Below are 22,289 nucleotides of genomic sequence, written 5' to 3'. Positions count from 1 at the left end.
AGTGCAAGGTCAACCAAGGGAATTTTAGTTTTAAAACCCACCTACGTAGTGGTGGGTGGGCGCAGGGCCTGTCCTTTGGTCAAAGACCGTGTGCAGCAGGTGTTGGCGGCATGCGAAGGGTTGGCTGTTGGGCCAATTTAGAACATAACAAAAAACTGAAATTCACTGAAAAACAAAGGCTAAATTATATAGTTAGGTATTGGAAGGAGACATGATCAAACATTAAATAACCCAAAAACAATAAAATACACCAGGTATAGTTTAGCCAAAAAAGTATACCTTGCACCTCCGTAACGCACTGCTATGGACTCAAATTTTAAATCACTTATGACATGTCTGAGGCAACACTGGTTGGTCACCAGAGGCAGACAGGGTGCGAGAAAGATATACTGATAGCTATGTAAGCAGGGTACCTCTTTTGCACACTCACAGATGTTTCGGAATGTATCATGGAATGTGTAGGGAGTATGAGCGAAGAGACGTGGTCTACGGACCCTTATTTATTTATAGTTTTATCACCTACGCAGGTCCGGCGAACCCCTCTAGAAAGGGCAGGGGCAAGGGTGGTTTGGCTAGCTGGATTTGTTAAAGCTCTCCAATACTCAATTGTCAATTGACTCTTCGCGCTAACAAGCACACTGTATCTAGTTTGGGGCCCAAAAATGCGATAATAATATCTTTCATCATACCAACTCTGATGTAATCAAAGCTCTGGGTTTTCAACTACATGAACGAAGTGGGATCAACAAGGCTGAAGGGTCTTTAATCTGGATGGGGGACTTTAATATGCGTCTTTGTATGTTCAACGCTGCTGATGTATGTGGGCTAACTCACTCACATGGAAATGGCCGGTCCCATTTTGAGCACGATTTGGTGGGAGATGTTCAGATTGATATCATGAAATATCATTTGTTTCTGTACGGGCAGGTGCGATGTTAACTCCGTGGGGTTTCCAGCGCTTACAGGAAGAGATTTTTCCCCGTGTATCGATTTGATGATACTCTAGGATGACGTGTGTCCTCCTATTCCGGATTATGTTTCTGTGCATTCGTCCAAGTGCCCAGAACCCATTCATTTCTGTAACTCATTTTAGGTTCAATATACTGCACACATTTGTAACTTTTCCAGAGAAAGGATTACCGAAGAACTTGCCCAGTCGTTATTTCGTGCCGAGGAACCAGTTTTTGTTACTTTATTTCATTCTTTTAGATTCAGATATTGTAAGCCAGCATGTTATTTTCTACCGCAACTTTCTACTGATTGTATCTTTTCTTCAATTATCAAATGTATTCGATCTATTAGAATAAGGCCTTTGCTATCGTGATTTATTATAACACTTCCCTGTACAGACCTTCATGTACTGAGATATGTGTGAAGATGTGCATTTTTGTTCTACAGATTTTAGTATGTAATATTGTGAAATGATTGCCTGTATTGTACCTTTCATAGCCTTTGGCTGAAGAAAGATTATTTGATTCACTGACTGACATGTAAAATTAAAAACAAAAAGGACAAGAACATGGGATGTGGGTGGGGCGTTTGCACAGAGATGGTGCGGGCGTGGCCAAAGGCCAATGCATGACGGTGGCACAAGTTATAGTTTTTAACATTAGCTCATATCTCGTTCCGATACCAAACTATAACATCACTTTAACCTTTTTTGCAGGGGCTATACAAAACGCACTTCAGTAGCTTTCGTGAACCTGGCCAGGTCCATGTATACAAAACCACTATCACGGCATTGGGGAAGGGGGAGAGGGGGGGTGGGGGGAGTTGGAATTCAAGCTGGGAGCCGCAGAAGATCTGCAAATAACCATCAACTATTTCATAATTAAACTAATAGTGGGGAGGGCTTTGGAACCCAACAGGTCAGCCTGGGGGTCATGATGTGCTCATCCTGCCCCTTTTTGTGCTGGTCTGGCGAGACTTATTGTGAGGGCTTAAAAAAATGCTACCATGGCCAGCCTAGAGCTACAGTGCATGTGCGCGGGCGTGCGCTGCGCTCGATCGCTATCAGTTTCATTTTCGCGGCCGCTTTGGTGTTCTCCGGTACTGGCATTTGCTTTGCTGCTCTTTTACGTACCCTAAGTACCGTACGCTCACAATCAACGCCGCAGTTTGCAGCTCTTAAAACCGTGTTTACCAGAGTACAGCTTGTCCTTGGACAATGTGCATCCCCACATTTTTATTTAGTGCAGGATTAAGTTAGCTTGTTGCTCTGCGGTTGCGAATTTTCGGTAAGCATGCAGAAGCAGTATACTTGGAACTTGCAAAGGGGTTTGGCTGCCAAGTTATTGAAGCGTGAAAATGAATGTAGAAGCTAAGAAGTGTTCTTTTATTCACTGAAGTAAAGGGCTATGTGTTTCACATACTGTCACACGCCTTGGGAGGAGTTGTGGATTAATGGAGGACAAACTGGGGAACCAGGTTCGAGTTCAGGCGTCCCTAAAACATACTGTTAATCTGGCTAAACCATTTAAGCTCCCCAGGACTTTAAAATATATATCTGACCGTGTGCAACATAATATAGTGCTCAAGTAATACGCACTGGCCGAGTTTGTACTATATAAAAAATAAACCATGTAACACCACAATAAACTATTTAATGAGAATACCAGAAATCTAGATTACCCAAAATCTGGTAGCATTGTAATTGGGCCTGGTATGGTAGCTGTTGGTGTTCCTGATTGACTTGTACAAAGAAAACAAGCATTGGCATAGCCAATAGGTCTCGCCTTTGGGACCGTATAAGTATTTTGTTTTGCAGCACAATATCCTTGCTGCAACAACATCAACTGTTGCATGGCTACACACTTATAAGGTCCCAAAGGCGAGACCTATTGGCTATGCCAATGCTTGTTATTAAGAACAATTGTTACATACCTGTAAACAGGTGGTTCTCCAGTATTGGTGTCTTTCATAGATTCACATGCTTGAATATTCCCCGTCGTCGGAGTGGGAGTCCCACGGTAAATAAAATAGCAATATATATATATATATATATATAGTAAAATATATACATAAGTAATCACATAATTAGCGTATATAGGTGTAAAACACACATAGTGTACCTATAAGAGAAAAACTCCATAGGGATACAATGGAGAGAGACAAAAGACCTTTGTAGTCTATCTCTGTCATTATGTAAGTCCGAACTCCAGCCAATCAGGCGTCAGCCCCTCTCTAGAACCTTCTCCTCAGAGCTTCTCACCTCAGATTTTCGTAGCACAAGAGTGACTGTAAAGTGCATGAGGAGAAGAGAGCCTCTGAAGGGAGGAGGGAGGGTCGCATGTGAATCTATGAAAGACACCAACACTGGAGAACCACCTGTTTACAGGTAAGTAACAATTGTTCTTCTCCAGTATTAGGGTGTCTTTCATAGATTCACATGCTTGAATATAGAATAGCTAGCAGTAACAATCACCATTGTTTCCATGCCAAAATAGATTCAAAATATATAGATAATCAATCTTATGCATAAAAACAGTATAGAAACAACTGTAACATTGTAAATGCATAATATATATATGGAAACAATATGGAGGCGGGAGGAAGAGGCTCACCTTACTTAAAAAGATTGCGCAGCACTGCCTGTCCCACTGCAGCATCCTCCTCGCTTAAAGTTGCCAAGCAGTAGTGCTTATTAAACGTGTGTCTGGTCGACCACGTAGCTGCTCTGCAGATGTGTTGCAAAGATACTCCAGCAAATAAGGCAGTAGATGATGAGACTGCCCTGGTGGAGTGTGCCCTCACTGGAGACTGCAGAGGCTTATTTGCCCTTTGGTGACAAAAGACAATAGCTGCCGAGATCCAGCGTGCAATCGTTGGTTTAGTAACCTGACGTCCTTTATGACAGCGTCCATATGCTATAAAAAGTTGATCGGATTTCCGGAAAGAAGCTGTCTTACTGATGTAGAACTTTAGACACCGCTTCACGTCCAAAGAATGTAATCTTTGTTCTGCAGGTGTCTGAGGATTGGCAAAAAAAGTCTTTAATATTACTGGCTCATTAATATGAAAGTCAGTAGGCACCTTGGGTAGAAATGATGGATTGGTGCGTAACACTACAGCATCCGGTTTGAACTGCAGGAACGGAGGTTTGATGGTAAAAGCATGGATGTCACCGACACGACGTGAAGACGTTAGTGCCAGAAGTAGGGCTACTTTCCAAGTGAGATATTTTAGGTCGGCCTTGTGAATGGGCTCGAACGGAGGTCTCATCAATTGTGCTAACACAACGTTGAGGTGCCACAACGGAGGAGGACGCCGAACTGGCGGAAATTTTCGGAATAAGCCTTTAAAGAATTGGCGGATTATTCTTGAGGAACAAAGGGAACTTGATCCATCTTGCCGGAAACGGGAAATGGCTGCTAGAAAAACCCTTAGGGTTGCATGCGACAGTCCAGAACTGGCCAGGTGCAGGAAGAATGGTAGCAATTGCTCTGCCTTGGAATGTATCGGATGGACTCCGTTAGCAGCACACCAATGGCAGAATCGTTTCCATTTGAACTTGTACGTCCTGATTGTAGAGGGTGCTCTTGCCTGGGCCAAAATATCCCTACAATCCTGCGAGATGTCTAGGTGGGCGAACTCATGGTGTTCAGGTTCCAGGCCGATAAGCTCAGTGAGGAGGGATTTGGATGACAAATTCTCCCTTCGCTCATTGTGAGCAGATCCGTCCGATGTTGCAGGAGGATTGGTTGGCATTGGGACAGGAGGAGCAGTTCTGAGAACCACGCTTGCCGTGGCCAGCGCGGGGCTATTAGGATCAGGTGGCAAGGTTGTCTCCTCATCTTCCAAAGAACCCGAGGTATGAGGGGTATTGGAGGAAAGGCGTACGCAAATAGATTGCACCAGTTTATCAAAAGGGCATTCCCTTGTGATTCCTTGTGGGGATGCCAGCTTGCGTAATTTCGGCATTTCCGGTTCTCCGGCGTAGCAAAGAGATCGAGTTGCGGACGGCCCCATAGTTGGAATATCCTCTCTAGAGTGGGTTGGTGTAACTCCCACTCGTGGGTCGACGAGGAGGACCTGCTCAGGGAATCCGCTAGGACATTGGATACTCCTGGCAGGTGTACTGCCGTAATCATGATCTGATGACTGAGAGACCAGTCCCAAATTCTTTGAGCTAACCTGGAGAGACTTGGGGATTTTGTTCCGCCCTGTTTGTTGACATAGTGCATACAGGTTGTGTTGTCTGTCTGTATTAGCACTGACTCTCCTTGGAGCAAAGGTAGAAAAGATTTTAGAGCCAGAAAAATCGCCATCAGCTCCAACTTGTTGATGTGCCAAGATCTTTGATGTGTTGACCATCTTCCCTTCACAGAGAGATCCTCCAAATGTGCGCCCCATCCTTCCAATGAGGCGTCTGTTGTGAGTGTCCTGTCCGGTGGCAGCGACAGAAAGGACATGCCTTCCGTCAAGTTGGCTGGAATTGCCCACCATGCGAGTGCTGACTTCATTTGATCTGTGACACATATCATGTCGTGGAAAGATCCCGTTACCTGACGCCACTGAGCATCCAGAGCTTCCTGGATAGGACGTGTCCTCAGCCGGCAATGAGGGATCAAGGCAATGGATGATGACGCCATCCCCAGAAATGATTATAATAGTCTCACAGAAACTGACTCTTTTGATCTGATCAGAGCCACCAGTCGCAGCATCTTTTTTAGACGCTCCTGGGAGAGGAATGCCTTTGCTGACACAGTTTCCAGAGTTGCACCCAGAAAGTCTCTTTGTTGGTACGGATGAAGTTGGGATTTTTCCGCATTTACGGACAGGCCTAAAGAGCGAAACACGTTCTGGCACAGAAGAGTGTGTTGTCGCAGGTGAGTGCTTGACTGAGATTTCAGGAGAAAATCGTCCAGGTATGGAAATATTTGCACTCCCTGGAGTCGCAAAAACGCTATTACTGGAGCTAGTACCTTCGTGAACACTCGAGGGGCCGAGCGCAGGCCAAATGGTAACACTTTGAATTGGTAATCGTGTTGACCCACTCGAAAACGCAGGAACTTTCGATGCCGCTGTAAAATAGGGATATGAAAATAGGCATCCTGGAGATCTATCGTCGCTAGAAAATCTTCCTGCAAGAGTAAGCGCAAGATGTCTACTAGCGTCATCATACGGAAGGATTGGCTCTTTATATATTTGTTTAGTGCCCTTAGATCGAGGATGGGCCTCCACTCTCCGTTTTTCTTTGTGATCAAAAAGAACCGGGAATAAAAACCTTTTCCCTTCTGAGACACTGGTACCAGTTCTATAGCTCCTTTTTGCCTTAAAAGTCGAACTTAATGCAACAGTTCTTTCATGTGAGCTGGTGGCGGTCCGGAGGGTGGAGTGGGAGGAGGGAATTTGGTGAATTCTAAGGCGTGTCCCTTTTTCACAATGTCCAAAACCCAACGGTCCTTTGAGATGGAGGACCATTGGGAAAAGAACAGAGAGATTCGACCTCCAACCTTGTCCATCTGGTAAGAGTCACTGTCTCTTTGATGCGGTTCCTCTGTATGAGGATTTTCCTCTATATGACTTGGAGGTTTGCTGTCGTGATGTTTGCTGTTGCTGGCCATAAGAGTAACGGTTGGACCCTTGATTGTAAGGTTTGTATTGTTTATTGTCTCTTCGAAAACTTGAGGAGGTGCCGCGTCCGCGTGCACCACGAAAATTACTCCTCTGAAATTGAAGGTTTCCTAACGATCTAGCTGTCTCAGTATCCTTCTTTATGGACTGTAGAGCTTCATCGACGTGGCTCCCAAATAATGACTCGCCGTCATATGCCATGTTAAGGATCATGGACTGAACCTCCTGACGAAAGGATGTTGATTTTAACCATCCTTGCCTACGCAGAACAGCCGCTCCGGCAAGCTGACGGAATCCCATGCAGGTGATGTCTACTGCACAATCGATTATTTCCGCCGATGCCGCTTCCCCCTCTTGGAGTAACTTCATTGCCTCCACCTTAGATGGCTCTGGTAACTCCTGAACCACATCCGAAATATCAGCCCATACTTGTCTGTCATATCGTCCCAAGATGGCCAAGGCATTAGCTGCTCTAACCACAGTAGAGGCCATAGAAGAGAATTTACGCCCTATGGCATCCATCCGACGTCCGTCACGATCCGGAGGTGAGGTGATAGAAGATGCCGGATTTTTCGCCTTACGTTGCGCTGCCTGCGTAACGACCGACTCAGGTTTAGCCTGACCCGTGAGGCATGCTGGGGTTCCTATTGGTGCCTTATATTTCTTTTCTAATCGAGGCACCTGTGCTGGCAAGGTATTCGGTGTCTGCATTAATTTCTTGCCTTCTTCCCAAATAAACTCAACTATGGGAATAGCATGAGTCTGTTTGTAAGGTTGATTCTTGAAATCATAAAGGAAGCAATCTTCCTCCCTGCGCTCCGTTGTTAACTTAAAACGGTGTGATGCCCTTTCCATCAGTTGGTGAAAATTGGCTATGTCCACTGGAGGTGAATCCCCTGTTACTATCTGTGAGGGGGATGGTGTTTGTGCCTGGTAATTGTCCCACTCCGCCATATCATCATCATTGTCATCCACATCCCCATCATCATCTGGGATTTCACCCTCTTCTGTGTCCTGAGGGCCTTCCTCTACAGGCTCATAATGAGGCAACAACCTTTCCGGAACCTGTCTTGGAGGTACAGGCGGCATCTGAGGAGCAGGATTTACAATAGGTACCGGTGGAATAATTGCTGGAATCACCGGGGTTGACGGAACCTCTGAACGTTGAGGGGATAGAGGGAACCGTTGGTTGTAGTCGTCCAACATGCGTTGGAGATTAGTAATGAGCGACAAAGGAAGAGTCGCCGTTTTATGCTTCGGAGGGGCCTGGTGTATGTAAACCGGATCTTCATCTTCACTACTGACATCCTGGCACTTAATAACTAAGTCGGACGGACTTTGTGCCGTTCCAAAAGACTCCGGTAACCCCTCGGACTCCTGATCCGAATCCGTAGCGAATAATGGTGAGGGAGGCTGTGCATCTCCCACAGGAATATTGTGTTCCTGGCTATCCGGGCCCCCAGTAGGAGGTAATGGTGTCCAAGAAACTCCAGCTAAAGATGAAACCGACGCTGAAGCTAGCTGAGGTAGTTGTTCCCTTCTTGTTTTCTGGGTAGACGCAACACTGCTTATTCGTACCCTTACGAATGTCTGTGGAGGTGTACTCGTCGATGGAGCCGTCGTCGAAGGAATGATGGTCGACGGAATTATCGTCGACGGAGTCTGTGGCAACAAAATCGCCGTCGTCGGAGTCGCCGTCGACGAAGCCGCCGTCGACGGGGCCACCGTCGACGGAGCCACCGTCGACGGGGCCGCTGCCGACGGAGCCGTCGTCGAGGTCTTCGTCGACAAGGCTTTCGTCGACGGAACCACCGTCGACAGTGTCGTCGACGGGATCTTCTTTTTCTTCGTCGACGGAGTGGGCGTCGACGAGCTCGACGACGTCTTCGTCGACGGAACCTTTACCTTCTTCGTCGACGTCGAAGTAATGGGCAAAACAGAAGTCACCGCCCTTGAAGAACTGATGGTAATCGTCGACGAGGATAACGTCGACAGAACGCTCATCGACGACGAAGCAGCTGACGTCGTCGTCAGGGTCACCGTCGACGAGGTAGAAACAGCAGATCTCGTCGTCGGGAGCATCGTCGACGAGGCTGACAATTTTTTCCCTGAGGAATGGGAAGTAGACGCCTCAGCAGCCTGAGAACAGTGTCCCTTAGGCGACAAAGCAGTAGGTGAGACCACAGAAGTGGCAGTTGTCAGAGGCAAAGCTAGCATCTTTTTCTTCAGGAAAGGAGATGGTAACTCCTGCACACTACTGCGCTTAGAGGCTGGTTGAGAACGACCAGAAAAGAGACTTTCCACATCAGAGAGTGGGTTATCTTTGTCCTTCAGTCTCTGTAGCCATAATAACAGGCGGCCTTCTCTGTCCTTTAGAGTTTTTGTAGAAAAAGTTCTACAAAATTTACATTTTGCCACCTCATGGTCTGGGTATAAACAGTAAATACACTTACTGTGTGGGTCCTCAGAGAACGAACGCAGCTTTCCACATGAAGAACATGGTCTAAACAAAGATTTCTTACTAGAAGACATCCTCACTGACAAAAACTGAGCAGAGCTCAGGGAGACTCCCTGTCACACGACGTGCGGTAGAAAATCTGAGGTGAGAAGCTCTGAGGAGAAGGTTCTAGAGAGGGGCTGACGCCTGATTGGCTGGAGTTCGGACTTACATAATGACAGAGATAGACTACAAAGGTCTTTTGTCTCTCTCCATTGTATCCCTATGGAGTTTTTCTCTTATAGGTACACTATGTGTGTTTTACACCTATATACGCTAATTATGTGATTACTTATGTATATATTTTACTATATATATATATATATATATATATATATATATATATATATATATATATATATATATATATATATTGCTATTTTATTTACCGTGGGACTCCCACTCCGACGACGGGGAATATTCAAGCATGTGAATCTATGAAAGACACCCTAATACTGGAGAACTTGCAGGACACAGGGACGCAGTCCCCACATCCTGTAACGGCAGCTGCAAATCTTTCCTCCAATGTTGCGGCCACTAATTTCTGGAAAACTACTGAATGGATTTAAACCAAACCAAGAGAAGCGCTTCCCTTCAGTAGGGTTTTATTTTCTTGCCACATTTGGTGTAAGCCATTCGAGCTGCCTTTTCAGTATTTAAAAACAATCCTATTGGAATTAAAATGGGAAATGGCACTTTGGGAACCTCCCTTTCTCCTGGCTTCTTGAGGGATCTGCACCAAACTTGTCATGAAGGAACCAAAGTGGGCGTCCTTGTTTTATGGAACATTTCACTCAGATTCGTCAAATGGCAGCAGAGTTATTAGGAAAACACAGGAAACTCTGACAAACATCACTACACTGGTGCCTTCACCGCCGGCGCGATATGAACCGTGTGACAATTCAGTGCTTATGACTGATGAGGATCAAACCAGATGTGATGGCAGGGATGCTTGCAATTGTTTCCCCACTAGCAATCACTCGGGCGCATCCCAACCAATCATTCTTTTGCACGTCATACACCCGAGTTTGCACCCAGCCATATGCAAACCAGCCTTGACCCTGCTCCAATAGGAACAGTCCATCCTGAACTGCCAGGCCACGTCCCCCCTGAACCGGAACACAAGTAATCCCAGACCAGATTCACCCTATTAGGGCTCTTCATTTGGGTACAGCTTGGTTCCAGTGGCACAGTGTGCACGGAACCAACGTCTGGGCCTACCCTTGCCATTTAGGATGTTACATCAAACAAACGATGTCCACACTGTCCAGTGTGTGACTGTGTGCTACAGCTTTTTTCATAAAGACAGAGGGCAGAAAAATGTGCAAGTACCCTTGCCTGGAAAGGCTAAATGTGACAAGCCGACCACAGTTGGACCCGGATTGCCAAAGTTGAAATAACCCCCATCTTACTAATGAGGTGAACCCCAATGGGAACTGTAACTCGCTTGATTCCAAACACTGAGCCCTTGACCTACACGGAGCATGTCACAGACCTAGAAGGAACACATTAGACCTGCAGCGACTCTTGGCGATTGCAAACCTTCTGGGCGCAGGGTCTAAAATAAAAAACATGCCACCTGTGGTCTGCTTGATTAGCCTGGTCGTGGGCTAGTGATTATTTAACCTCCCTTGCCACTCTGCTGATTTCTCATCTCTTCAGAACCCAACGGGGATCTCGTATCGAGCAGGAGCGATCACTCATGAAGGAAAATCTGAGGCATGCATTCGCTACTTTACATCTTCAGTTGTCTATATTAAAGAGGGATTTTCTCATACAAAATTACCCTTAAATTGAGGATAAAAACGATAAAAATTGGATGCGTTTCTATGGTCAGTTGAAACAATGGTCACTGACAGAGGTGGCATGAAGGCCCTCGCCCCACCCCTCCTCCCCCTCCCCCGCCGGGACACCAAATTGAGCTCTCAGAGTCTACGGCTCCATACCTCAGCAGAGAGACGCGACGCAAGGCCTTGGCTCTTCCACTCGCTCTCCCACTCCTGGACACCGCTCAGTTCAGCCGTGTTTCTCTCTAGTAAGGATGCGGCTAAGAAGGCTGGTTGGGAAGGCTGGTCACACACAGGCAGCAGGTACTTCTGATAATACTCTTTTAGCTCTGAGGGAGGGTGAGAAATGGCATTAGAACAGTTGGTAGGGCTACAGGTGAGGTCAGCCAGGATCACGTTTCAAAGACCAGTCATTACGTCAAGCAAGGAAAACAGTGACCTCCTAACTGGGAATGAATCCACTTCAATACTGGGACCGATGATTCTGTCCCTTGTATTTACTTCTCATTACCAGCCAGCACTGGAGCTCTGGGGGTTGAAAAGAGATGCCTTTATGGGATGGATCCTATTGGTCCACTCAGAAACAGGAAGTACCCAATGGAATCTGATTTACTGCATTACATTCTCCTCGTTAACATTCATCAGGCCATTCGAGAGACCAGGGAAAACTTTCCAGGCCTGCAAGTTTACGGAGTTATTGGTAATATTTTTTTCTTCTTGTCAAACAGAGGAGTTACTCGTAATCGTGATAGCTCCAGTTACCAAGATCATTGGTGATTACAAGCAACTTGAAATGGAGCCCAAATAGCTCAATCTTTGCCGGCTTTCCCAGTACAAGAGCTGCTCTGCCCAAGGCAATATAACGGCAGGGATGTCACAGAAGCAGGCAAACATGAAGAGCGGAGACATCGGAGCAGGCCCATATTACCTGGACAGATCTTTTGACCAGTTGCGTCGTTTTCACTCACAAGGACCAGCGGCTGGACATGGAAGCGTTGTTTTCGGCTTGAACCCTATAACAAAAATGGATAATGTAGTTCTGAACCAGTAGGGCTCAGTTATTCACTCTGCCTTCATTCCCATTCAGAATGCTTCATTCCCATTCAGAATGCTTAAGCGCTCAGATATTTACTCTGCCTTAATTTCCATTCAGAATGCTTGAGCGCTCAGTTATTCACTCTGCCTTCATTCTCATTCAGAATGCTTCAGAGCTTAGTTATTCACTCTGTATTCATTCCCATTCAGAATGCTTTAGTGCTCAGTTATTCACTCTGTATTCATTCCCATTCAGAATGCTGGAGCGCTCAGTTATTCACTCGGCCATCATTCCCATCAGAATGCTGGAGCGCTCCGTTATTCACTCGGCCATCATTCCCATCAGAATGCTGGAGCGCTCCGTTATTCACTCTGTATTCATTCCCATTCAGAATGCTGGAGCGCTCAGTTATTCACTCGGCCATCATTCCCATCAGAATGCTGGAGCGCTCCGTTATTCACTCGGCCATCATTCCCATCAGAATGCTGGAGCGCTCCGTTATTCACTCTGCCTTCATTCCCATTCAGAATGCTTCAGAGCTCATTTATTCACTCTGCCTTCATTCCCATTCAGAATGCTGGAGCGCTCAGTTATTCACACTGCTCTGTATTCATTCCCATTCAGAATGCTGGAGCGCTCAGTTATTCACTTTGCTTTCATTTCCATTCAGAATGCTGGAGCGCTCAGTTATTCACTCAGCCTCGATTCCCATTCAGAATGCTTCAAAGCTCAGATATTCACTCTGCCATCATTCCCATTCAGAATGTTCGAGCGCTCAGTTATTCACTCTGCCTTCATTCCCATTCAGAATGCTTGAGCGCTCAGTTATTCACTCTGCTCTGTATTCATTCCCATTCAGAATGCTTGAGCGCTCAGTTATTCACTCTGCCTTCATTCCCATTCAGAATGCTTGAGCGCTCAGTTATTCACACTGCTCTGTATTCATTCCCATTCAGAATGCTTTAGTGCTCAGTTATTCACTCTGCCTTCATTCCCATTCAGAATGCTGGAGCGCTCAGTTATTCACACTACTCTGTATTCATTCCCATTCAGAATGCTGGAGCGCTCAGTTATTCACTCTGCCTTCATTCCCATTCAGAATGCTGGAGCGCTCAGTTATTCACTCTGCTTCCATTCCCATTCAGAATGCTTGAGCGCTCAGTTATTCACACTGCTCTGTATTCATTCCCATTCTAAATGCTTTAGTGCTCAGTTATTCACTCTGCTTCCATTCCCATTCAGAATGCTTTAGTGCTCAGTTATTCACTCTGCCTTCATTCCCATTCAGAATGCTGGAGCGCTCAGTTATTCACTCTGCTTCCATTCCCATTCAGAATGCTTGAGCGCTCAGTTATTCACTCTGCTCTGTATTCATTCCCATTCAGAATGCTTGAGCCCTCCTCCTGCCGACTGTCCAGAGAAGCGGCCACATTACACCAGGCCGGTCTGCGAACCCCTGGCAGAAGCAGCATCTTGTGTTCTATTCAGAATGTAATGCCCTTCTCATCATCTTTTCCACGCTGCTGTAACTACTCTATGCTTATCCTTGGGCACAGCACAAAAGACCACAGTCAGAACCCCATTCAGAGGGCAGCAGGGCAAACAGACATTACTGTGCCCAAAGGTGGTAGTTGAGGCCTTTTTATCCTAAAGTCCAGAGGCCTGACTTACTGTGGGGTCTGAGCAACTGGGTCATATAGGAGTTCCCAGTCACTTACTTGCTTTTATGGAAAAAAAGTATTTATATACAGGTACAGAGGGAAATACAGCACACTACAACTTCTTACAGCAGGTACACTAGTATTACCAGGGTCAGCTCTCCAGTTACCCCTCCCCCTCGAAGAATTCATTCACACAAGACAACACTCGAGATGGGCCTTGCTAGTGAGTTCTGGACTCAGAAACTTTACCACGGCTTTGGGAAAGTCAAAGTGTTCCTGAGCCACAGGAGGTTTCATGCTGCTCCGAGGGTGATGGAATTCTCCTCCTGCCTCAGTCCCCTCCTGACATACGGGGGGTTGTGCACAGGGGCACACTAGGCGATAGTCCCTTCAGGCTACCACACTGCACAGGGTGACAGCCCTCTTCTCAGCAGAGAACCAGGGCAACAGCACTCATGGAGGCGTACAGCGCACTCAACGTTGCGTGCCTTTTCAGGTCACAACATTGCACACGGCGACAGCCCTATCTTCCTCACAGAACTGTATCAGGGTGATGGCCTTTAAGATTTCCCACAGCCTCCACCTGGCATACAGGGGCCACAAACAAGGTACATGGGCGGATGGCCCAATTGGTGAGGCGGTCCCAACGGACCGGAATCTGACACTTTGCTCCCGGATCCACCCGCTAGGACCTCCTCTGGACCTCGTTCCCTCCAGGCAGTCTCCTTCTCACAGGGTCGTCTGGTCTCGCATCAGGCAGTAGCTTGTACTGCAGGCTCCAGGGTGAGGGATCTTGATTCTCCTGGTGATGTCCCCGCATGCAGTGGGAGGCTGGCAGTTCCTGTTCTTGTCACAACAGGCAGAAGTCATGCTGAGCTTCCCCCGCTGATGCACAGCTTCAGTTTGACAATCTAGGGAGGCTCAAGCTCCCTTATTCATAATCTGTTTCCAGAAATAGATGTAATTTAGTGTCCGCGTCTTTGAGGTTTGCGTTCTGGGGCTGCTCACTTTGAAGTGCTCACTTCTCTCTCATCGTTCCCTTAGAAAAGCTCTACTGGAGCGGGAGCATCTCCAAATGTTATAGCCCCAAAACACAGGCCATGCGAGGGGTTAGAGATTTAGACCTGGAAGTCAGCCTCACTGACATATGTTTATCAAAAGGTTACAAAGACCCCATCTCTGATCTTTACAGTTCCCGTTTCAGCCCCATCTCCTTCCTGAGATGTGCCCAAGCCCCTCTAAACAGTGACCTCTTTCAGAATCAAAGAGCATGTGCTGAAGAGCCTGGCTCTTTCTTCCTCCAGTGTGTGTGTGTTCCACTCGGCTCTCAGTTCGAAGTGTACCGAAGAGCCTTGCTCTTTCTTCCGCCAGCCTTGCTCTTGCTTACTCACTGTGTGTGTTCTACCCAGCTTTCAGACCCGAACTGTACTGAAGAGCCTGGCTCTGTCTTCCTCCAGTTGTGTGTTCCCCCCCCGGCTCTCAGTCCAAACTGCACTGAAGAGCCTGCCTCTTTCTTCCTCCAGTGTGTGTGTGTTCCACCCGGCTCTCAGTCCGAAGTGTACCGAAGAGCCTTGCTCTTTCTTCCGCCAGCCTTGCTCTTGCTTACTCACTGTGTGTGTTCTACCCAGCTTTCAGACCCAAACTGTACTGAAGAGCCTGGCTCTTTCTTCCTCCAGTGTATGTGTTCACCCCCGGCTCTCAGTCCGAACTGTACTGAAGAGCCTGGCTCTTTCTTCCTCCAGTTGTGTGTTCCACCCGGCTCTCAGTCCGAAGTGTACCGAAGAGCCTTGCTCTTGCTTACTCACGGTGTGTGCTCTAGCCGGCTCTCAGATCCGAACTGTACTGAAGAGCCTGGCGCTTGCTTCCTCCAGCGTGTGTTCCACCCGGCTCTCAATCCGAAGTGAACTGAAGAGCCTGGCTCTTTCTTCCTCCAGTGTATGTGTCCCCCCCCGGCTCTCAGTCCGAACTGTACTGAAGAGCCTGGCTCTTTCTTCCTCCAGCGTGTGTTCCACCCGGCTCTCAGTCCGAAGTGAACTGAAGAGCCTGGCTCTTTCTTCCTCCAGTGGGTGTGTTCTACCCGGCTGTCAGTCCAAAGTGTTCTGAAGAGCCTGGCTCTTGCTTACCCCAGTGTATGTGTCCCCCCCCCGGCTCTCAGTCCGAACTGTACTGAAGAGCCTGGCTCTTTCTTCCTCCAGTGTATGTGTCCCCCCCCCGGCTCTCAGTCCGAACTGTACTGAAGAGCCTGGCTCTTTCTTCCTCCAGTGTATGTGTTCACCCCCGGCTCTCAGTCCGAACTGTACTGAAGAGCCTGGCTCTTTCTTCCTCCAGTTGTGTGTTCCACCCGGCTCTCAGTCCGAAGTGTACCGAAGAGCCTTGCTCTTGCTTACTCACGGTGTGTGCTCTAGCCGGCTCTCAGATCCGAACTGTACTGAAGAGCCTGGCGCTTGCTTCCTCCAGCGTGTGTTCCACCCGGCTCTCAATCCGAAGTGAACTGAAGAGCCTGGCTCTTTCTTCCTCCAGTGGGTGTGTTCTACCCGGCTGTCAGTCCAAAGTGTTCTGAAGAGCCTGGCTCTTGCTTACCCCAGTGTGTGTGTTCCACCCGGCTCTCAGGAATTCAGAAATCCACACATCTGTCTGGGGCTCCTCCACAAGCTTCTCCAACAGGCCCCGGGTCTCCCAAAATGGAACTAAGAGGCTTCCATGTATTTTGTCCTTCACACATACATCTTTGAGCGCACATGCAACACGTATGCACAGGTGGTACTGCTTAACACACATACACCCCAGCGAGCTCATGCCGAAGCGCGGACTTCCATGTATTGCACCACTCACAGGAATACAAACTCTAGCATGCTCACGCAGACACAGACTCCCAGTACAGCACTACATCTATCCTAATGTAGGCCAAGCGAGAGATAAGCACACAGCATCGGAAATGTTACGTGAATGGGCCAGTAGGCCCCACTCCAGTGATGCAGGTAAAAAGGCCTGTTCACTCTACTGATCATTAGTACATAAAATACTGTATGCTGCCAACATTGCGCTCCTGCTACTTAACTCCTGGTGATGGCAGTCGTCTTCCACCACACAAGGGTAGTGCTTTGAGCACCCATGCTGGTCTAAGTGTGACAGCAATCCGTGAGACAGGCCTAGATCGCGGGGCACATGCATGCACCTGGTTTGCTCATGACAAAAAATTGTTACCAAGGATCCAGATATCACCACAGCTGGGGCACTCAGGGCAGTGGAACATGTTTTATTACAATGTAAGGGACTTTTCCGCCCAAAAGACGTCTTTGCCAGATCAGGCCACACCCAAACCAACTCCTAACCTGGAGAGGTTGGGTCATCAGATCGGTAAAACCGAAGAAAAGTTAATCTGTTTTCCAGTGGCTCTATCCGGCTTTGTGCGCCACTACAAAACCCAACCCTTGCACAGAAATAGTGCATTTCAACAACTGTGGAGTCTCTCCCTCACGGTCATGGTTTAACAGCTGGTTCAGGAATGCGGAGAGTTCATTTAAAGCTTCATCGTTTAAAGAAACGGCTCTCACCGTGCAGCATGGTCTCGACACTGAGCAAGCCCTTGGCGACAGGGTTCTCGACATTGACGCCCGCAATGAGCAGTTTCTCTTCTTCTAGTTGCTCGTTGACCCGAGTCTCAATGTCACAATTCTCTAAATTGAGAAAGAGCATCACAGCGATAGGCCTGTTGCATGTGACAACCTCAGTGTCGGCCTTGATGACTGGCATGAGCGTGGAGAATTGAGCCCACCCTTGGAGCCCCCAGGAGGTTATCAGAGTGGAGCCCACCCGTGGAGCCCCCAGGAGGCTATCAGAGTGGAGCCCACCCGTGGAGCCCCCAGGAGGCTATCAGAGTGGAGCCCACCCGTGAGGCCCCCAGGAGGCTATCAAGAGTGGGTCCCACCAGGGTCTGTTACCAAGTCCCTCTAGCACCAGCCCATTCGCAGGTCTGGGCCACCAGGCTAAAAGGACAAGTAGTTCTGACAATGTGCTTTGCAAAAAGACCCAGCTTAGCACACAGGCCAATTCTATCGCTCTTTACGACTCAAACAACACCTCCTGGCAAATGTTACCCAAGTTCACAGTATGACAGAGACAAAAACGAATATAGGTTTGAACAGGAGATGGATACTTTAAAGAAAACGACGTATTAGAAAAAACAAAGCTTAAAAATCAGATCTGATTTTCAGAAACTTTTAAAGATTCTTCTTCAACACAACATAAAGCTCAGGCTCTTATACCACACGCCCTCCAGAGCCTCCGCTGAAGCTGCAGCACTGAAGTGAGTTTAATCCCTCGGTTAGGCTGCTTCGTATCCAACCCCTTTCTTTCTCCTTATAAAGAATGAATGTTGTAAAGTCGCTCTCAGTTTAACCGCTTAATCTAGTTAACTCCAATAGAATTACATTTCTAAATTGATATTTGAGTAAAGCATTCCCGTCACTTAAATCGAAGGACCCTTCTTATCAAACGTTGAGTGACCTTTGATACATCCTGCGGCTCCTCTCCTTCCCCAGTTCTTGTCCTCATCGCAGAGATCCCAAAAGCTGCAACCTCGGCTTCCGGATCCATGTGGTTAACATTAAAGTACATTTCAGGACCTTGAACAAACGGACTCGAAAATAGAATGATAATGTGTGGATGGCTCCACTAATCAGGTTTGTCTGACAGTATGAGGAACTCAGAGCAGATTGAGGCTAAACTTGATAAACATGTCATGATGACGCTACAAACCAAAACCCAATTGACAAACCATCATAAACGATAGTCTGTATGGTCCCTGGGAAGCGTTCTCTCCGAGAGAGAAATCAAATGAACAAAAGGCTAGGGGCACTTACACTTGCAGTGTCTGGGAAGACACTCGGCCGCTCTTATGAGAGGAGAGCGCTGGGAGAGTCACTGGGCAAGAGGCAGAAAGCCTCGGGGTCTTGTGGACACCTTTGGTAATAATAATTAAGACACCAACACAATTACAAGAGAGGGAGAAAGGCAATTGAGCAAAATACACTTAAAACAGGAACTCGGCTCCGGGAAACACTGCACCAGATTATAGGGGCAGCAGTAGTGCTGAACTCAAGGACAATGGAAATGAGAACACAGAACTCCAAGAAAGGAAAGATATAAACATACAGGGACAGGACAAGGGCAAGGAACAAGAATTCAAAACTAAGAACCTACACAACAGAATTGCAGATTTAAAAGGGACACATGGGTAGCAACAACAAAGAACAGAACCAGGGATGGCACGGTAACAAGCAGAGACTAGGAAAAGGCAAGGGAAGCCTGAAACCAGAGCAGAGAAACAGAATGGAAACAAGTGGGGCTTCAGCAGGAAAGGCCGCAGCACAGTAAGCTTCCAGGGTACAAGTAGCTGGAGGCACTGGGGAGGCGCACAGGAGCAGAGAGTGAACCAGGTGTGAGTTATCAACCAGGTGCAGAGAATCAGGGAACCACCAATGAAGCGAAAGAAACACAGGAACTGGGAGAAGGGAACAGAGTGGATGCAAGGAGGGCAACAGGAAAACCAGAAATGGAGTGCAGAATGGAGTAGAGAGTATGAGAAGTCACCGAAGCACGTCTGAATCAGCTAGTGTATCTGTAGGAGTCAGGACAAGGTTTGACAACAGGAGAGACTACATGTCCCAAAATGCACCAGTATGGTAAAGGGAAAACCAGGACTGGAAATGAATGTGGAGTACGGTGTAGTGTGTGTGGAAGTGTGTACTAAAGGCAGGACCGCACCAAGCCTACATGAGCGCCACCTAGTGGCCAGATGATAGAACCATGACAAAGATGCTTCAACGGGGCTGCCAAGGCAATAAATGGTGGCAGGAGGCTTAAGTGGTCTCAGGTTACATCTGATGACTTCTATAAATCTCTGTATTCGAGATGTGAAAAGGACCTGGACATCTGTACATCTAATACGAGCAATCGAGGGGACATGTCTGAGGCTTTCCAGGATCTCTCTAATGTGGTCTAGTTCATTAGATGCACCCATGTCTCGGAAGGTGCTATAATTCACCCAGATGGCTTGATTCCGGTTGCTCTAAAGCACAGGAGGATCTCAAGAAAGCTCTGAGAAATAAGCCAGGGATTCTGCCCTAGTTAAGATGTGTCGTAATTTGTAGACATGGGAGCAGGAAAGGTGCAAAAACAACATAAGGGAGGAGGCCTGGATAGATTTGACTCCGGCAAGCACCTTGAAATGCAGTGCAAAATGTTGGGGTATTAAGGGTCCCCGAGATGGCGCATCCACAGAAGCACACATCACCGAAGTATCACGGGTGGCTTTTTTCAGGAAACACTAAATTTAGTCCCTATTGACCCGGGGAAAGGGTGTGTGAGATGGAAGGAACTGCCAAATTAATATTCACTCCTGAGGAAGTGGAAAAGGGCATCATGGGTTTAATAAAAAAAATAAGGCCCCAGGCTCATACAGATTACTTCCCAATCTCGATGTAATCCCCATGTTGACACCCCTTCTCAGGGCAGCCCCCAGTCTTGGGCACCATCTGTTATCGTGCCCATTTTTAAAAAGGGGGATAAAGAGCCTCCATTGCTATAGGCCCATTTCCCCACTTGACTCGGCTGTTAAGGTCGTGGGGCGTATTCTTTTGGGTAGACTTTCTACATCGGCTGAAAAAAATCGAAGTCTTATCTGTAGTCCAATATGGTTTCCGGCAGGCAGGTCCATTGTAGATCAGTGTTTGAATCGGTACCTGGTCCTAAGTACATATACAGTTGCACGTCCCGGTTCCATAGACCTGGGATTTATGGACCTCTCAGTTGCTTTTGATCGGGTTAATCGAACAAAACTCTGGCAGCTCATGCTCACTTTGGGGGTGGACCGGGACATTGTTTTGTTCCTAAGAGAACTTCATAGAAATACCCAGGCTTCAGTTTGTTTTTATAAAGATCTACAGGGCTCACTTTTTGTTTAACTTGTATGTTAAGTTTAGAGAAGGCCCCGATTGATGTTAAGCGGACGGTCCGCAAGTCCATTCACGCAGACTACCGGTGTTATTATACGAGGACAACGCGGTTCTTATGACTAACACTTCTAAGGGCCTACAGTCTCTGTTGAACTCCTTCGGTACGTTTATGGAAGAGCTGGACCTATCAGTCAATGAAAAGAAATCCTTTGAGACGGGTGTCGGTTCTCGCTCCACTAAATCAACAAAGTTCAACCTAGGATCCTGTACCCTTCCTAAGACAAGAGAGTTTTCATACCTGGGTTTGCTGTTTGACGGTGGCAACCACTAATTGCTAATATAAAGGAGGATATTATACGTGCAAATGCTGCGGTTTTTAGTTTTGCCTCAAGGCTGGGCACCAGCCCTTTTGGTGCTCCCCTACAAATCTATAGTGCCAAACGCATCTCTAAAGTGACCTACGGGAGCGAAACTTGGGGATGTGTTACCCTGGTTGAGCTACAGAGAGTGGAAAATAAGTTCTTAAGGCGGCTCCTGTGTGGACCACACGGCACATTCATCTTTGCAGGGATGAGGGTTTAGGAGTGGGCTATAAAACGGATGCCATGGCCTTCAGCGAAGAGGTTTTTAAAGTTTTTTCATCCCTTGATCATGCATTGCATAGTCCCTAGCCTAAGTACATCAGGGCCTCCTTTCAGAACCTAGGGAGGCCAGATGTATTCAGTATGCCAGATGGCATATGCAAAGCTGATTACAGGTGGGTGAAAGAACACTTCTTCAGGCAGAGGCTCATGGATAGAGAAAGGCTAGCATTTGCAAAGCCCTGTGCACAGCGTCACTTCATGCGAAAGAGCCCCTTTATGTTAACCACAGAGCCATATCTTCTTATTGTTACAAGTAGGCATGATCGTTTACTGTTAACCAAGTTTCGATTGGATTTATTGCCCTTTCTGTTAGCTTATCCCCAGGGCAGTAACAGGGGTCACAAACGTACACCCTGCGGTTGCAGCAATAGGTACCCGCAGGATACCTTGCACTTTTACCATGTTCTATAGTTTCTATGCAATGCCCCGGAAGGCGTATATTGTTCCCATTTTGAAAAGGACAAATTTCTGCCAAGTCAAACCGCCTCTTATGTTTTTACAGATGCTCCGGGGGACATTATGTTTTACTGTACTTTTTTTTAAGTTACAGTAAGGCTAAGGAACAGTAGCGACTAGGAATCCATAAGATTGGAGGTGACTATCACCCGTCAAAATCAGCTGTGTTCGCACTTTCAGAAGAGTTTTAATGTTTGCTTAATATTTGATGTTATATTTTATCTGTATTTAATGTAGTCTTATTTTATCCGTGTTTTATGTTTTTTCTTACTCAAAACAGAATAAAGCTAATTTGATGGAAACCTGACAAAGATGAAAACGTGAATGCTCTTTCTCACTGGGCCTCGAGTGCCCGGGCTTGCTATCGGGCCTCACGCTCATCCAGAAATCCCTGATCCATCATGAACATGGATCGACCATTCACCAACCATATCTACAGTGATCTCAAGAATGCCTCTACCTTTCCATCCGGATCTCTATGGGACCCGCCCTCCACTGCAAACTTATGATCGGTGTCCTCACCCCAGGTGTGACCCTCAACTCATCCACCACTACAGTGAAGTTTAAGGATTCTCTGAGCAAAAACCGCACACAAACTTCCCTCGAGCAATCTTCAAAGGGTAGAAATATCCGCTGTCCGACTCGCCGCTGAATTGAAAAGATCACCAAATCACTA

At 47.1% G+C, this 22,289-nt stretch overlaps 1 protein-coding gene across 4 annotated transcripts in view; it reads right to left on the bottom strand.

Annotated features, from left to right (window-relative positions):
* CCDC22 (CCC complex scaffolding subunit CCDC22) overlaps positions 1-22,289 on the bottom strand; it is a 92,055-nt gene that overhangs the window by 45,349 nt on the left and 24,417 nt on the right. For all 4 annotated transcript variants that reach the window (XM_085629891.1, XM_085629894.1, XM_085629890.1 and 1 more), the window contains exons 6-7: positions 11,789-11,873; positions 11,020-11,189 (exon numbers count right to left, since the gene is read on the bottom strand). In XM_085629891.1, the coding sequence (XP_085486017.1) occupies positions 11,020-11,189; positions 11,789-11,873 (255 nt within the window). The remainder of the gene's footprint in view (positions 1-11,019; positions 11,190-11,788; positions 11,874-22,289) is intronic.

This window comes from Triturus cristatus, chromosome 10, assembly GCF_964204655.1.
Source record: "Triturus cristatus chromosome 10, aTriCri1.1, whole genome shotgun sequence".
NCBI classification, from domain to species: domain Eukaryota; kingdom Metazoa; phylum Chordata; class Amphibia; order Caudata; family Salamandridae; genus Triturus; species Triturus cristatus.
This window is presented reverse-complemented; position numbering and strand designations above follow the sequence as displayed.